The following is a 17,658-nucleotide window of genomic DNA, read 5'->3' on the forward strand; positions in this document are numbered from 1 at the left end:
GCCCGGCTTCACTCCTGCGCCCTATTTGGTCTTTGAAGGGCAGGCGGCAGGAGAGAACCTGGAGCAAGCTTCGTGCAAATCAGGCCTGCACTCGCTAGCGCCACCACCACCTCGGGGTGTTGGGACTCCTGAGGTCGCCACGTCCTGCCCTCAGAACAAGGGGGCTAGTGCGCAAGGTGGCAGGTCATGTTCATTGTGCTAGCGCTGCTGAAGGCCGCGGTAGACAGCGGTGGGATTTTCAAGCAGAGACTTCCACGCTTCCAGAAAACCCCACCACTAAACAATAATACCCCACATGTGCCTTTCAGCTGTACAAGTGAATCTTCCAACAGCACTGAAACCATCTATAACTCATTTCCTCAATGAGTCACCACCGGGAAACCCACAGCAAAACCATCAACGACTCCAGTTTCCCCAGTCTTAAAAAATGTGACCATCACCACCTTGAAACCCATAGCAACATCTAAACACCATGGGTCTCAACAAACATGACTTCTACCACTTTAAAGTCGACACCCAAAGTAAGTGTTTCACAAAACACATGCCAGGTGTCGACATCCACGATGACTACAACCCACAACAGTTCGGTGATGTCGGTTTTTTCATCAGTAACAATCACAGCAACTATAAATTCTAAAGAAAATAAGGTATCAAAGTTTGATATTGGCAGCTTTGATGGTGGTATTGCATTACTGGAAATTTCATCTATTCTTTACATTAGCTGCAAAATGTATTATTCAAAAAGGCATTTGGTTCAGAACCACTGATGAACATGGTGCCATCTTTGAAGGAAATGGAAAGCAGAAAGGCTGATGCAACCCTATCAAATAGTTTTAAGACAATGTTCTCTTGTTGAAAACAGTATAAACAGGCCATGTAACGTACAATATATATAAATATAAGGATTTCTCATGATTACTGAAGGTAAAAAAGGTTTGGTTTGGATTTTTAAAGAACATTTGGAGCGTATACTTAATGCAATGGTTATACTCACTTTTAGAAAATAATATGGTAATACCAACAAGTCCTGTCCTGTTTTCTTGTGGCATCAGTCACATAGGGCCAGTAATTGCTTTTCTCTCCTTTTTTGGGGGTGGGGGGGCCATTTTGTTTCTAACCCAAGTACTAACCTTTAAAACATATAAAATATTGATGCTTTCCAAAGAGACACTTAAACGAAAATTATGCTTAAGACCTGGTTTACTCATAAAATTCCTGCTGTGTGGCATCAGTAATTAGGATGCATCCATCTCTAAATAGCACAGAAGTTCTTTGTGTGAGCAACAAAGACTATTACACATCTTGAATGCTGTGACAAGCTGCTTTGTATGCCCAGATGGCATTGTGCCCTTCCTTCAGTAATGATGTCTTCCAGATGTATGTCTAAATATTAGGCAGAATCCAATCAATGATTTTAAAATTTCCTTGGATGATCCATTAAATAAATCAAAAACAGATAAATGCAAGTTGGCAGTATATTATAGAAATAGTTTTCTATTTTTCAGAAAAATAATTTTAATTCCTCTTTTTTTGCCTCTTTATTATAATGACCAGCTTTTGATATTTCATTGTTTCTGAGCTCTACTTTTAGAATAAAATTATGTTCTCCAAGAAAAAAAAAAAAAGGAGTTTAAACAGACATTGAAAATAGCTCTAACAACCAAGATAATGCAGTAGGTAAAACTGTGTTTACCTTCTCTCACAACCACATCAAAATTACAACTAATCTACAAAACAACCATTATTGAGAATTGCCTAAAATCAAGCTGAACTGAAGCCTTTCAACTAAGGACGTGCAGAAGAAGCTACCTCCAGACTGATAGGAAGGGCAGAGACATGGCATCGGCTGGTCCCACACCTGTGAGTGACCATTAAAGATCATGAGGGCTATTTCAGTTGTGAAGGTCCCCCATCCCCTAAAGGAGCGAGAGATCCCAGCCCCACCCCAGCCCAGGGTTCCAGTGCTAGGGAGAGAAGTCCACATCATTTTTGGTTGTGAAAACCAGCAAAGATTGTGACTGAGACTGAGGGAGTCTGCACTTTCAGGTGCTCCTCTTAGAGGGACTGTGCATGGACTTACCGCCAACAGACTCACTTACTCTGAGCTCCAGTGCTGGGGCAGCGCCTGGAGAGGCGGCAGGGACATATGGGGAGGAACTGAGTTGTCTGGCTTCTGACAGGGGCTGGAGCTTTCTCCTGAACAGGGGAGCTGGTGGAAGCCATTGTTTCTTTGTTGAGCCCTCCCCCTTCCTCGCCTGCGAACACAGGTGGCTGCCATTTCTGAGTCTCCACCATTAGTTTGCCATGCCCTGGTGGTTTGAGACCCCACCCCACCAAACTTTTGGGTACACGCAGGCTGCTTCCAGGGGCTTTTTCGTGGAGACCACCTGCCTTGGCTCAAGACGCAGACTTTCCTAGGGTCTCTCAAAGGTTCACGGAACCCAGACAAGCAGCATCTGGCTTGAGGGTGTCCTGTACCTCTGGCTGAGCAGCCCTAAGCCGGCACTAGCGACAGCCGGCATGGGTTTTCAGCTTGGCTTCTCATGGGACTTCCAAGCACAGCATGTGCAGCAGCTATCTGTGGATTTCTTTCTGGCTCCTGCTGGGGGCCCCGGGTGGGGCATGGGCTGTGGCTGAGGTAGACCTACAGCAAATCCCCTCCAAGGTGGTCCTGGGGCTGGCGCCCCCAGTGACCAGATTCAAAAGGAGCTGGAGCATCACCCAGCCGCCTCCAAGTATGACACACCAAGGGGCACATTGGGCAGGCACCAGAGTCCTGCTGAGGCAGATGCTACTCTGTAAGATAAGCCCCTGCACAACAACTCTTCCACTGTAGTCAAGGCCAGTCCTCACAACCAGTGAGCCCAAGGGTCAGTCCCTCACATTGATGTGCAGTTATCAACCAGGGCTCAACTACAAGAGGAGGCCACACACAACCCACACAGGGGACGCACCTGGAACGCATGGCTCAGGTGACCGGAAAGACTGTGCCACTGAACCCCACAGCACACCTACTACATAAGGCCATTTTACTAAGACCAGAAGACATAGCAGCCCTACCTAATACATAGAAACAAGCACAGGGAGGCAGCCAAAAGGGAGACAAAGAACATATCCCAAATAAAAGAACAGAACAAAGCTCCAGAAAAAGAACTAAGCAAAATGGAGATAAGCAATCTACTAGACGCAGAGTTCCAAACACTGGTTATAAGAATACTCAGTGCTCTCAGGGAGAACTTCAACAGAGAGATAGGAAGCATAAAAATGAAGATGGAAACCATAAAAAAGAACCAGTCAGAAATAAAGGATGCAATAATGGAAACAAAGAATATATTACAGGGAATCAACAGTAGATTAGATGAAGCAGAGGATCCAACCAGTGATGTAGAAGGTAAAGTAGCAGAAAACACCCAACCAAAAAGCAAAAAGAAAAAAGAATAAAAAAATTGAGATGAGTTTTATGGGCCTCCGGGACAACATCAAGCGTACCAACATTCACATCATAGGGGTACCAGAAGGAGAAGAGAGAGACAGCAAGGAATTGAAAACCTACTTGAAGAAATAATGACAGAAAACTTCCCTAACCTGGTGAAGGAAATGGACATACAAGCCCGGGAAACACAGAGAGTCCCAAACAAGATAAACCCAAAGAGGCCAACACCAAGACACATCATAATTAAAATTCCGAAAGTTAAATACAAAGAGAGAATCTTTTTTAAAAAAAAATTTATTGGGGAATATTGGGGCACAGTATGTTTCTCCAGGGCCCATCAGTTCCAAGTTGTTGTCCTTCAATCTACTTGTGGAGGGCACAGCTCAGCTCCAAGTCCCATTGCCGTTTTCAATCCTTAGTTGCAGGGGGTGCAGCCCACCATCCCATGTGAGAATTGAACCGGCAACCTTGTTGAGATATCACGCTCTAACCAATGAGCCATCTGGCCACCCCCAAAGAGAGAATCTTAAAAGCAGCAAGAGAAAAGCTGTTAGTTACCTACAAGGGAGCCCCCATAAGACTGTCAGCTGATTTCTCAACAGAAACTTTGCAGGCAAGAAGGGAGTGGCAGGAAACATTCCAAGTGATGAAAAACAACACACAACCAAGGTTGCTCTACCCAGCAAGATTATCATTTAGAATTGAAGGACAGATAAGGAGCTTCCCAGACAAGAAAAATCTTAAGGAGTTCATCACTACCAAACCAGAAGTCCCCCTTAGAGGGACTTCTTTAAGATGGGAGGGGGGTTAAGGATGGGTGAAATGGAAAGGGATTAAGAAGAACAGATTGGTTGTTATACAGTAATCACGGGGATGTAGGGTATAGCATCAGGATTATAGTCAACAATATTGTAATAACTAGGTATGGTGCCAGATGGGTACTAGATCTATTGGGGTGATAGATGGGAATGGGGTTGGGGGCAGGGTGAAAAGGTGAAGGCATTAAGAAATACAAATTGGTAGTTAATACAGTATGAGGAATATAATCAACAATGTTGTAAAGATCATGTAAGGTACCCGATGGGCAGTGGACTTATCAGGGGAATCACTTCATAGACTGTGTAGATGCCTGACCACTGTGCTATACACCTGAAGCTGAAGTAGAATAATATCGAATGTCAACTGTAACTAAATATATAGGCATATGTAGTCACGGGATGTGGAGTACAACATAGGGAAGACAGTCGGTGGTATTGCAACAGCTATATAAGATGTCAGAGAGATAGTAGCTTGGGGGGTGGGTTACCACTTTATGAGGGGTTTAAATGTCTAATTATTACATTGCTTTGTACACTTGAAACTAATAAAAAGTAAATTAAATTAAAACGGAAAAAATAGCTCTAACAGTTGCATTTTTAATCAACTGCTAATTGGTTGCTATGAAGTTAGCAAAACATTGTTACATCTGAGGCAGAAATGTCATCATAATTAGAGTAGTGGGTTAGTCAAGTTCTAGATGAGAATCACTGTCACTCCTGGCAACGATGGCTTCAGGAAAAGACACTTGTCCTATCTTACCTAAACTGGCCGACAACTGTCCTGATGAGAATTCATATAAGCCTGCTAATAAGTGAGGACTTACAGGTTTTGGGGTTTTGTTTTTGTTTTTGCAACCTGGGACCTACACAGATGAGAACGATAATTTTGTACTTCCTTTTTGGCATCCATATAGAAAGCTTTATGTTCCAGTGGGAAATAATGTGTATACAGGCAAAGCAAGTCTGACCTGCGTGTAGAACATGTACTAAATTCAGAAGCTAAATTAATTACTGTTATTTTGTGACTGGCCAGAGATTCCTTTAGGCCTGAGTCAAAACATGGTGCTCTGTCTTCTCCCTTAAAATGAGGTGAAAATGAACATGGTGAGCAAATTGTAAAGGACAGGCAGCAGTTGGAGGTACAGATACCCAGTCTTGACTCTTGATCTTGGTGATACTTAGGGAAATCCTAAGTGGGTCCATTATCTCTTAGGTGAGCCTCACACAGTGGCTCAGCTCTCTGTCCTGCAGCTGTGGGGTCCAAACATCACGGACAGGACACAAGTGCCTCCGTGCCCTAGAGTGATGCTAAAATGATTGTATTTAACTCACAAGATATCCTCTTTTCTTGATTTCCTAATCTTTAGGTGTAATGAGGTTCATTTGCCACGGTTTTCATTAAAGCAAGGGATGCTCCCAAGACGTTATGTTATGCCTTGGAAAGAAAGCATGATATTCAGGAATGTAAATCTGAAGGTATTTTACTATAAATGTTCATAATAAAAACCCTGTGCTATTTAATATATCTATGCATAGACATACATAACTATGCAAAAGCTATTTTTAAATTTATTTGTTCCAGCTTTATTGAGGAATAATGGACAAACATAACTGTATATATTTGAAGTGTACAATATAAGGATTTGATATACATTGTGGAATGACTACAAAGATTATGATAATTAACACATCCAACCCCTCACAGAGTTAACTTTCTTTTCTTTTGGTGAGAACGCTTAAGATCTATTCTCAGCAGCTTTCAAGTGAACAGTGCCGTATTATTAACTGTAGTCACCATACTGAACAGACCCTCAGAACTTACTCCTTTTAGCTGAAAGTTTGTACCCTTTTACCTATATGTCCTCATTTCTCCCTCCTCTCAGGCCCTGGCAAATACCTGACAAAAACTGTTTGATGCATTTTCACATAAACTTGTAAACAAAAGTTAAATAGCAACATCTAGTCAAATAACCCAATTACAAACTTAAAAGTTGATACATTGAAAGATTTCAGAATTCTGTCTCCCTTTTTCTTCACATACTGCCACTTACAGTTAAGAAGCCCATCAGAAATAGAGACCATTAATATTAAAGCTACAGTACAGAGCATGTATTTTTAAAGTCGTACTGCATATTCAGGGTTGAGAGCTATGGGGACAGTTTGGCTAGATTTACAGATAAGACTCGTTGCCCATTCAATACTCCTGTTCAGTCAGTAGTTTCAAAACATTTTCCAAATTCAGATTGGCAATTCACCTGTGAAAAGGTAAGTTTTTTCTTTAAAGGAGAATATACTGTAGTCATCAGACTACAAGAGGAGATTTTAAGTTAGGATTTCTACAAAGAAATGTGTATAACTAATTTGCAACTTTCTAATAGATAAGCAATTAATGTTGAATGAGAATGTACTTAGCCAAGGCAGAGATGACTTTACAAAATACGAGCATTATATGATATAAAAATATATCATGAAAATGTGGCTCAATTATTCTTATAAAATGCACACATACAATGTAATAAATGAAGCCGCCATTTGCCCTGAGATGATTATTTTATATGTATTTTTATGTAATATTTTGATAAGAAAGATAAAACAGGAAATCAAAACTCAAATAACAGACTTAAACATCAAATTTATATGGTTATTAAGACTTTCTACAATCATAATATAGGGCTGTATTTTGTGTAATTTAGTGGCTTATGAAATAATTTGCAATGTCCTGAGTAGCTTTAGCATGGTAACAATATTAGTACTGATTTTATCTTCTTCATGTATTAGAACTACATGATGTAGACTTTGAGTTGCAGTCAATAATTAAAAACTATTTCCAATACATCAAAACATTCTTTATTCTTGAACTCACTCTTTAGAACTATAATTCAGCATAATGTTACATAGCTATTTCACTTTTACAATTTAGATGACAATGTTCCTAATAATTTTTTAAATGTAATTCATGACTGGTGTATAGAACATTCTACCTTACAGAGTAAAAATGAAAATTAAATGAGAATTAAATGAAGTGAAGTTACAGAGTAAATGCTAGCTATGCTTTCCTTCCTTCTACTTACTTTCACCCTTTTCCCCATAGGAAATGATATAACTGTTTAACAACATAAAAATGAGAAGATGGGGCTGCCTCCCAAGACCAGACCAGAATGCTATTCAGTAGCATCGGAGAATCAGAAATAGATGTATACTTAAGACAATAACTTCAAGTAGCTGTTATTAATCCAGCCATAGTTGCAATAGCGGCAGCATACTTTATATCTATTTAATACTCAGTGGTGGCAAAATATTTTTTCATATATAATATTTTATTAAAAACTCAAAGAATCCTTTAATAATTTCTATTTTATATTTGAGAAAACTGACTCTCCTAGGGGTAAATGACTTGTACAAGGTCACATAAGTAGTGAAATTCAAGTTCAACAACCTGACTCCAAGTTTATCTTTATCGTCTGTAGTGCACACCACTCTTCCTGGTGGTCGGAAGACACCAGCTAGAGAGCGTTGCTTTTTAAAAAGGATGTTGCTCTGTTCGCTAGAACTTACTTCTTGATAGGGACAGTTAGCAAAACTACTGGACAACTTTCATCTTAATCTAATAAAGTGATATTTGGGGTCATATACAGCACATTTTTCTTTTCTCTCTTAGCATGCAGAAGCATGTGGAATCTATGCTGGCCCTTTAGAAGACTCTCTGTTTTTGAATCACAGTGAAAGACTTTGCCATGGGGAAGATCGTCAAGTAGTAGCAAAGAAAGGCCCACCAGAAATAAAAATTGCAGATATACCTTTGCATTCACCTCTCTCCAGATACCAGAGCACGGTGATTTCCCATGGCTGCAGGAGGCGACAGGTTTGATGAAAGAAGAATAAAGTGATAAAACGTTTTAATCTCTTCTGTCTCTCTCTTCCCCACCCCATAAATGTTTAAGTTCATTGTGCATTTATAATTCACCTACAAGTTCAATTGAAAGGCTATAAGTCAATCGCATACTTTATACGTTATAAAAGCTTTAGAAAGCAAATAGGCTCAGAACAGCTGCAACGAAGTGGGGGAGCAAGGAAAACTGTCTCACTGAGATTTATTTCACACCAAAAGTTAGGAAATAGCAGACTGATCCAGTCCTACCACCAAACCCCACCACACTTCTCTACCTTTCTCTCCTCCTCACTCCATCTTTATTATTCATCCCCTCCAAAACTCTGTGTCAGATGAGCCAAACTGAAACAGAGTTGCAGGATGTGGAATTATTTTTGCTACTTTTCTGACTGCCCCAACCTACCAGGTTGTCCACCCTACCAACACATACACACACACACAGACACACAGACACACAGACACACACACACACACGCACACTCCCCTAAGGCTCTGGACACTGGTAGCTAAACAAAATGGTAATTAGAAGCGTTTGGCAGACAACCCTATGATACATCATACAATTTTAGCAGAGATGTACTTTCTGTGTGGTTCAGTGTATCCAAGTATCAATTTCTTATAGCAAAGAATTTATTCATATAATTTAAAAACATTAAATTGATCATATGCAAAATGGCGCACTGCTGTGGAAGACAGTATAGAAGTTCCTCAACCATTAAACAGAGAATCACCTTATAATCCAGCAATTCCACTTCTTGGTATGTGCCCCAAAGAAATGAAAGCAGAGACTCTAACAGATATTCGTACAGCAGTGTTCATACCAGCATATTCACAAATAGCCAAAAGGTGAAAACAATTCAAATGTCCATCAACAAATGAACGGATAAACAATGTGGTATATTCATGCAATGAAATAGCCATTAAATGGAATGAAGTTCTGACATATTCTACAACATGGAAGAACCTTGAAAACATATACTAAGTGAATAAGCCATACACAAAATGACAAATATGGTATGATTCCATTTATGTGAGATCCTTGAATAGTCAAATTCCTAGAGAAAGAAAGTAGAATAGTAGCTGCATAGTAGGGAAAAAAGGGAAGTTATGTTTTAATGGGTAAAGAGTTTCAGTTTGACATGATGAAAATGTTCTGGAGGTGGATGGTTGAACAAGGTGAATGTACTTACTGCCACTTAATTGTATACTCGAAAAAGGTTAAGATGGTAAATTTCATGTTATATACATTTTACCACAATTAAAAGGCTATAATATAAGTCAATCGCATAAGTCAGGCTATAAGTCAATTGCATACTTTATATGTTATAAAAGCTTTAGAAAGGAAATACGCTCAGAACAGGTGCGATGAAGTGGGGGAGCAAGGAAAACTGCATAGAGGGTCAAAGCTATGCTTCATCTAGCCAAGTGTTCATATCTGATAATAGCACTAAGGAAACTATTATAAAAAATGATACAGATGTCCATCTAACATCAACTTAAAGATCAGTAAATAAAGTGTAAATAGTAAAAACTGTATATATAGGATGTGAAAAATGATTAAAGAAGACTAGGTGATACCAAAAAAACTTCATTAAGTCGACAGTCTCCATTCGGAGAACTATAAAATGGAGTGGAAGGCAAGAAGCTTTTATAGGATAAAGAATAAGAAACAAGAAAGTATGTATTGAGCCCAGAGTTGGTGTGGTGTTTGGGGATTAACTGGATATACTGCATTTCTGGTTAAGCAAAGCATTTACAGGGGGATGAAAGTTATCTAAGTTTTGGTGTGCTGATGTGGCACCCCGGGCAGGAGTGTCTCCATCTGAGCCTAGAGATTTATTTCACTAGTGTTCTATTATTGAAAGTGTGGACGAAAAAAGGAACACATACTAAACCTGACAAGCTCAGGAAAGGCCCACATGGCACACCCTCCAAACTCAGAGACCGAAAGTAACCACGTATGATGGTCTGAACATAAAAACTCCTAACCAAAAGCAGATCATGACAGGTAGTCACATCCTAGCCTGTAGCTTCCTTGACAAAGGTGAGTCTTTACCTTAAGTGAGCCTATCTATTGTCTTTGTGCCTCTAAGATAACATACCTTTGAAATATTGAAATAATCTTTTCCAGATCCCTCAAGGCACAATCACAGAACCTCTCATTGTTATCACGTTGCCTGCATACCACCTCTATATACAGTAAATGTTAACTATCCTGTGCCCACCAATGTAAAAAAGGTATTTCTCTCAATTTTGCTTCAATCCAATCCCAGAGATTTCTCACTTTGCATTCTCCCACCCCCTTAATTAACCACCAATGAATTTCATGTAACCCTACTTATGCCTCCTCCTTTGATTCTAATGTACGTATAAAATAAGCTGCAAAACTGTCATTCTCTGGAGCACTTTTTCAACCTGTTGAGATTTTTGCTTCCTGGCAATTGTCAGTTTGGTTCAAATAAACTCATAAAAATTCTTTACAGGCTTGTATGTTCCTTATGTCAACAAAAGTAAGGTATTGAAGTCACTATTATTGTTGAATTGTCTTTCTCCCTTCATTTCTGTTAGTTTTTGTTTCATGTATTTCGGTGTTCTGGTATTAGGTGCATATACTGGGGGTGCCAAAAATATGTATACAAGTAGACACTTTGGTCAACGTTGCTCAGGCAGTAGTTCACCATAATCAGAAGTGTCTGGACGCTAAGGGTAACCACTTTGAGAACCTCTTGTAATTGCAGAAGTCAAATGTGACTTGTATTCATCTTTTGTTATCGGTATATATTGAGTATTACAATTTTAATACAGTTTTTTTCCTTTCTTAAAATGTGTATACACTTTTTGGCACCCTCTGTATATAATTGTTATATATTCCTGATGGACTAACCCTTTTATCATTTTTAAATGTCTCCCTTTAACTTTAGTAACTGTTTTTGTTTTAAAGTGTATTTTGCCTGATATTAGTATAGCCACTCTACCTTTCTTGTGGTTATCACTTGCACGATATATGTTCTTCAACTTTTTCACTTTCAATCTATTTGAATCTTTTTAATCTAAAATATGTCTCTTGTAGAGAGCATATCACTGGAACTTGTTTTTCATCCAGTCTGATAGTCTCTGCCTTTTGATTGGATTGTTTAATCCATTTATGTGTAATGTTAATGTTGACATAATTGGATTTATGAGGTGTGATCAAACAATACAGTGAATGTTTAAATAAAAAAATTATTACAGTAAAAGATACATTGCATTAATCCCTCAAAATACTACCCCTCGCTTCGAACACACTTATCCCATCATTCTTGCCACTTTCTGAAGCAGCTCTGAAAGTCCTCTTTTGTGAATGTCTTTAGTTGCTCTGTTGTTGCTGCCTCAATGTTCTGAATCAGTTCAAAACGTTTACCTTTCATGGTCATTTTGACTTTGGGGAAGAGCCAGAAGTCACATGGTGCCAGGTCTGGTGAATAAGATAGATGAGGACACACCACCTTATTTTGTAATGTTTTCATTTAACAGAAATTGCAGTACCAGAAGCGATGTGTGCCACAGAGTCTTTCCGTTGTGATCTCAAAATATGGTGAATACTGCTGCCGAGTGCCATCCAAGGGAAAGGCAGGGAACTTCAATATGGGAAGTGGCACGGTGAACCTTAGTAACAATGTGTAACAAGTTTCAACAGGGTGTGAGCTACGGTTGAGAGAAGGTGTGTTTTAAAGTGTGCCGTAAATCATCCTCCATCATGACAACGCTCCATGTCACACATCACTTCTGGTATGGCAATTTCTGTCAAATAAAAACATTACAGTGTGTCCTCATCCACCATATTCACCAGATCTGGCACCATGCGACTTCTGGCTCTTCCCCAAAGTCAAAATGACCATGAAAGGTAAATGCTTTGAATCGATTCAGGACATTGAGGCAGCCACGATAGTGCAACTAAAGACACACAAAAGAGGGCTTCCAGAACTGCTTCAAAAAGTGGCAAGAATGATGGGGTAATTGTGTTTGAAGTGAGAGTGAGTATTGTGAGGGGGATTAATGGCAATGTGTCTTTTACTGTAATATATTTTTTTTAATTTAAACACCTTGTATAATTATCACTAATTTTTCTGGGGAGCGAGTCTGCAGAGGTCCTCACATTGACATGCTGGAAATGGAACTCTAGCCTTAGGCTTTTACAAATAGTTCTAAGAAATCCTGTGGTCTTTTTGATCCAAGTTCTCTAGAAAACATAAGGTCCAATCAGAAGATTTTAGAAGAGATAATAGAATAATTCTGTCTCCTCATTAGACAAGTATTGGAACTGCATTAAAAAGCATGTGAGGAAGAAAAACAGGAGAATATAAGTTATATAATTATGTCATTCTGCCCCTTAATTCAGTCCAGGCTTGAGAAATAGAGTTCTTTTATACATCTAATTTAAGAAATAAAAAGCAAGTATTTCTGAATTTCTAAAAGCTATTTAGGATAATTCGAAGATTTTTACTTCCAGAGGGTTAATATACTTATTACAGTGATCACACCGTAAGGAATATAAATATCAACTCTCTATGTTGTATACCTGAAACTATATATAATATAATATTGTATGTCAACTATAATTTTATAAAAGGTCTTTATTTCCTATAATCCCCTGATACTACCTTACCTCTAAAACAGATTTGAGACAATCAACCCACTTGTCCTCAAGAGTAAGCATTGACAGGACTCTATTATTGTTAAGTATGTGTCCGTTATTTTTCTCTTCCGGTGAAAACAAAGGCAAATTTGGCTGGTAATGGGATAATTTTCAGCAAAGTCTTCAAGTTATAATTTAAGATACTTCTTTGGGTTTATACTACTCAACTAGAATTTAAAATCCCAGGTGACACTTGAAGCCCAACTTCACAGAAAAGAGGAATGGGAATAATGCAGGGCATCAAAAAGAGGTTAAACTCTTTATGAAGAGGTGCCTTGAACTCCAGAAGTTCATGTGAGTAGGGTCTTTAAACATCTCTAGGAATAAATTGAAAAAAATCTTGAACAGAAGAATTGAACAAAGCAATGTACAGTGCTTGGTTCTTCCAATTGTGTTCACCATTCTGTGAGGTCCGACTCAATGACAGCATTATCCCTCTATCATATCAATTATTCTATCCTTCTATTTAATTTTCCCTAAGTTTCTGTGACCGCCCCCCCCAAGTTACTTCCCAGTAAGTAATCCTCTTTCAGATTGTTCGTCATCTAATTGCACTCTCCTAAATGTAAATTCTAATTAATGTGTAGCTTTGGCCTCCTCTTCTGAAAGCTTAACTCTTCCACCCACCGTGGGTTACTTCAAGACTATAAATTTCCTTGCAAGAGAGCAGAATATTGTGCTGCATCTTAATCTAGGTGTGTTAGTCCCAGTGATTGTGAAATCTCTAGGATTTCCAAGGTCAAAAATGCCAATGGATATATTTTTTTATATGGAGAACACTGATGTTCATATTTGACCATTGCTAATTCACTCCTTGGCAAGCAGAGGGGCCAGCGAGAGCAGATGCATAGGTGTACCCCACACAGGGCAGTGCTGTAGAGGTGAGCAGTGGCTGGAATGCAGCCAGCACTCCATCACCAAGCCGGGTGCATCTCGGTGCATTAACTGGGGCCCTGGCGATATGGGGACCAGTATAAAGGTATTCACCGAAATTTCTCTGGCTTTTAAATGATTTACCTTTAGAAGCCTGGCTATCGGGCTTCTTTTTCTTCCTTTAAGAATGTGAGAAAATATGTGTGATAGTACACATTGAAAAAGTCAGGATTTACCCAGTCTTACAGATAAGAAGAATGTATATGACCAGAAAACAATGATGGAAGACATTGCATCAAAATGCTTACAATATTATTTCTGGATGGTGGTGTTGTGAATGAGTCCTATTTACACCCTGTACCTTTATAAATTATCTATAGCAAATACATATGTTATCATCAGGAAAGAAGAAACACTTATGCTTTTGTACATGTTGCTTCCATGTGTGGAATGAACTCCCCTCTCTGTTCTGCTTGTCAGTTTCAAATCCAATGCAAATCAGTTTCAACTCTTCGGTGAAACCTATTTTGTATTCTATTTTCTCCATCCTAACTTTTTCCAAGTTGGTTCTCTGCCTAAAACTTCAGCCTCTTGACCAGAAGAGGTCTCTGTTGTATCGCCCAAGAAAAACAAATAAACAAAAACACTTTTTAAAAAACGTTTTGTTTGCTCTTTTTTAATAAAGGGTAACTTTGTCTTTACCTGTTAGAAATATTGTGATAGTACAGAAGCAAGAGGTTACAAATTCTTCAATGCCTGTGTAACTAACAAATTTTCAAATAGAGCATTTTGCCAACAAAGGGGAGCTTAAATCCTTTGGACTATCCTCATTAGTTCCTAGCCCCAGACGGATTTTATCTGATATGTAAAAATTTGAAAATGAAAAAGAGGAAACAAGGGAGAACACATTTAGGGACAAATTAAAAACCACCAATAAAGTGCTTCAGGGAGCATGGACTTGAGAGTTAGGCTGACCTGGTTTCAAACACTGATGCCACTATTTACTGTGGCTTCAAGCAAGCTCATATACCATATACCTCTCCCTCAGTTTCTCACCTGGAAAACAGAGCTACTGATAGCTAGTTCATAGAGTTGTTGTAAATATTCTATTAAATAAGATACAAAGGGCTCAGCATGACACTAAATACAATGTACATATTATTATTATTAGGCCTGTGGATAGGCATATATGGATTGGGTTGCCAGTTAAATTTTAGCCGTACCATGGCTTAGTTGCAACGTAGCTTTTTCCAAGCGGAAGAATGCAGGAATTCAGTGAATGCGGGAAATAGTAAGTTCCCCCAAAACAGGAAGAGGAACCTTTCTCATCCACCATGTTGGCTTCAAATATCACCACTAAGAGAAAACCAAAAATTCACATCTCTAATCTCTTTTCCAGACTAGGCTAGAATTTGTACTCTAAGCTACATTGTTTCAAATAATTATCTCACCAAGAATCTCATATTCCTCAGATGAGCTCCTCATCTTCCCCACTCTTTTCTTCTGTTCAGACTGGGTCTTTTCTCCTGACTACCTTTCCTCAAAGTTATCCAATATTGATAAATACTGTCAACTAATAATGTCCCCCTGTTCTCAGTTCTCTGGGTCTCAGAAATCACTTTAGACTCCTTATGCTGCCCCTTATCACCCAAAGCCATTCAATCACCTTGTAGGTAGATGATGGTACCTTCAATAGCTATCTCTTTTCATTCTCTGTGAGGAGCTACTCCACCTGAACCCAAGTTTCTTACAATAGCCTCTTAATTTGTTCCCTGCCCCCTCTCACCTTTCTGGTAAATACGTAGGGACAGCTCAGTCAACCCTGCATACTGATACTAATCTGGCTAAATCCCCTGTGATCCCCTCATCCTCCTGCTCAAAAATCATTCATGAAAAATTCTAGAGATGGATGGCAGTGATGGCTGCACAATAACGTGAATGTACTTAATGCCACTGATCTATACACTTAAAAAGGGTTAAAATGGTTAAGTTTTATATTACATATATTTTAACACACACACAAAACCCATTAATGAAGCAAATACCCAGAACATAATGTTATATAGTGGTACCTCGGTTTTTGAATGTAATTCGCTCTGGAAGACCGTTCAAGTTCTGAAACGTTCGAAAACAACCAACAGCTAGGCCTCAGGATCTTGCACTCAGCGGAAGCCACATGACATGTCTGACTTCCAAGGCGTGTTCAAAAACAAGCATTTACTTCCAGGTTTACTGCGTTCGTAAACCGAAATGTTCATCAACCGAGACATTCGAAACCCGGGGTACTGCTGTATAAAGATTATTGCCACCTAAGCTCAGTCAATCTTCATCAGTACAGTGTCTGGCATTCTGGAGAGTGAAAGTACGGACAAATGGTTGTCTTACTGTCCATGACACAAGGCCCACCATCGCACACACTTGCACTCACACTTTCGCTGAGGCTGTTTTCCTCCGAAGTTGCTGGACATAGCCATTCTTTGTCCCGGACTTAGCCTTCCTTTCCCCTCCAACCAATTTAATATAACCATATACTGACATATCCTTTCAAAGCCCTGCTCAACTGTATTTTGTCTGTGAGGACTTCACTCTGATATCTCCCATGTTGGACGTAATCCCCCTTTCCGTGGGCTTCAATGGCACTCGATATCGCTATTCTGCCTGTAGAAATCTGAAGGACTGAGACTATTCCTTAATCCTCCTGGTAGTTCCCCTCGTTTTTGCACGGAGCCAACCTGCAAGGAACGTTTACTGAATGACTGCAGTGAAAGACAGGAAGAGGAGCTGGAAAGCATATCTGGGACCACTGCAGAGCTCTGCGCCACACCTGACTCTAAAACTCAACCCCCCCCCCCACCTGACTACACAAGTATTCAAAGGGTTTTGTGTGCTTTGGTGTAACACATTTTATGTTGCTGAGTTTGGGAAATACTCTTTTTCTTGTTTTCTTCATTTTATTAACCAACAAATTTCAAATTATGGAATTTTGTGTTGATTGTGGGATCCAAATGTAACAGGTTCACAATCAATCTCCTTTAGATTCCCATAACAACCTGCAGGAGAGGAACAGTCCGTATCTTTAATTCCACTTGTTTATTCCAGCTTTTTTATGTCCCAAGTTATGTTGGGACATAATTTGAAAAATAATGAATTAATCTTGATAAAATTGTACATGTTTATGCACCATTATCTTCTGAATGAACTATTGCTCAGCAATATCTTACCTTCCAGGAAAGTAACCTTAGAAGAATGCGGAGTTGCCCATGATATAACTTTGCCTCTAGCATTGTCAGAAGTTAATATTATTTCCATTATAAAGATGTAACTTCATTGTAAATGATTTGTCTGGATTAACAGTGGACTCTGGACTTAGCCAGAAGGGAAAAGAAGGCCATTTTTTTACATTGGAAAAAAATTTAACTCTTAAACAAGAAAACAAACACACACACACACACACACACAAAGAGCTTTGTCTGCATCTGAAGACAGGGCCCCTCGTCTAATATAAATGTAAATTCTTTATTTTAGGAAATAGCATTCTTCTCCACAAAGATCTTAAAATATTCCAGTCAATTATCACACTTGCAGTCTGTGGGTCATTAAAAATATGGATCGATTACAAGTGAAGTGGACTTGCTTTAAGCTTTAATGACTGGAGAATATGGGACACGTTGGTCACTGAATATATATGAATAGCAGTGAGACTACGTGCGGTTGGTGTCTTTTATTCATGCTCTCACATTCATGCATACACTCCTGTTCTTGTTCATCAAACATTTATTGAGCATATATTAGGTGCCAGATGCTTAATTTGGGGGGAGGGCTAATGTTTACAGTTTATTTCTATTAGAAATTTTGGTCTGTAGTGGTTCTCAAAATTTAGTGTACATCAGAATCACCTAGAAATTTTATTAAAATAGACTTACAGGCCCCACTTCCAGAGATTCTGATTCAGTAGGTCTGGGATAAGGCC

General features: G+C 39.1%; 1 protein-coding gene and 1 pseudogene across 1 annotated transcript; both read left to right on the forward strand.

Moving 5' to 3' along the window:
• Positions 1-64: 64 nt before the first annotated feature.
• On the forward strand, positions 65-955 carry LOC148758520 (porimin pseudogene; annotated as a pseudogene).
• Positions 956-4,890: 3,935 nt separating this feature from the next.
• SPMIP10 (sperm microtubule inner protein 10) lies at positions 4,891-10,629 on the forward strand. Its single transcript, XM_019732379.3, has 3 exons — positions 4,891-5,063; positions 5,619-5,727; positions 7,910-10,629. The coding sequence occupies exons 1-3, from the start codon at positions 4,978-4,980 to the stop codon at positions 8,117-8,119; spliced, it is 405 nt and encodes a 134-aa protein (XP_019587938.2). The 5' UTR covers positions 4,891-4,977; the 3' UTR covers positions 8,120-10,629.
• Positions 10,630-17,658: the final 7,029 nt, after the last annotated feature.

This window comes from Rhinolophus sinicus, chromosome 3 (assembly GCF_057876585.1).
Source record: "Rhinolophus sinicus isolate RSI-liver-muscle chromosome 3, RSI-T2T, whole genome shotgun sequence".
In the NCBI taxonomy this organism is placed as follows: Eukaryota; Metazoa; Chordata; class Mammalia; order Chiroptera; family Rhinolophidae; genus Rhinolophus; species Rhinolophus sinicus.

What these genes read in the sequence shown, in the direction of transcription:
- SPMIP10 (XM_019732379.3), top strand. Translation starts at nt 4,978, where the DNA reads ATGGCTTCAGGAAAAGACACTTGTCCTATCTTACCTAAACTGGCCGAC. An exon ending in TCATATAAGCCTGCTAATAA is followed by an intron (nt 5,064 to 5,618) that starts GTGAGGACTTAC and finishes CCTAATCTTTAG; the next exon opens with GTGTAATGAGGTTCATTTGC. An exon ending in TCAGGAATGTAAATCTGAAG is followed by an intron (nt 5,728 to 7,909) that starts GTATTTTACTAT and finishes TTTCTCTCTTAG; the next exon opens with CATGCAGAAGCATGTGGAAT.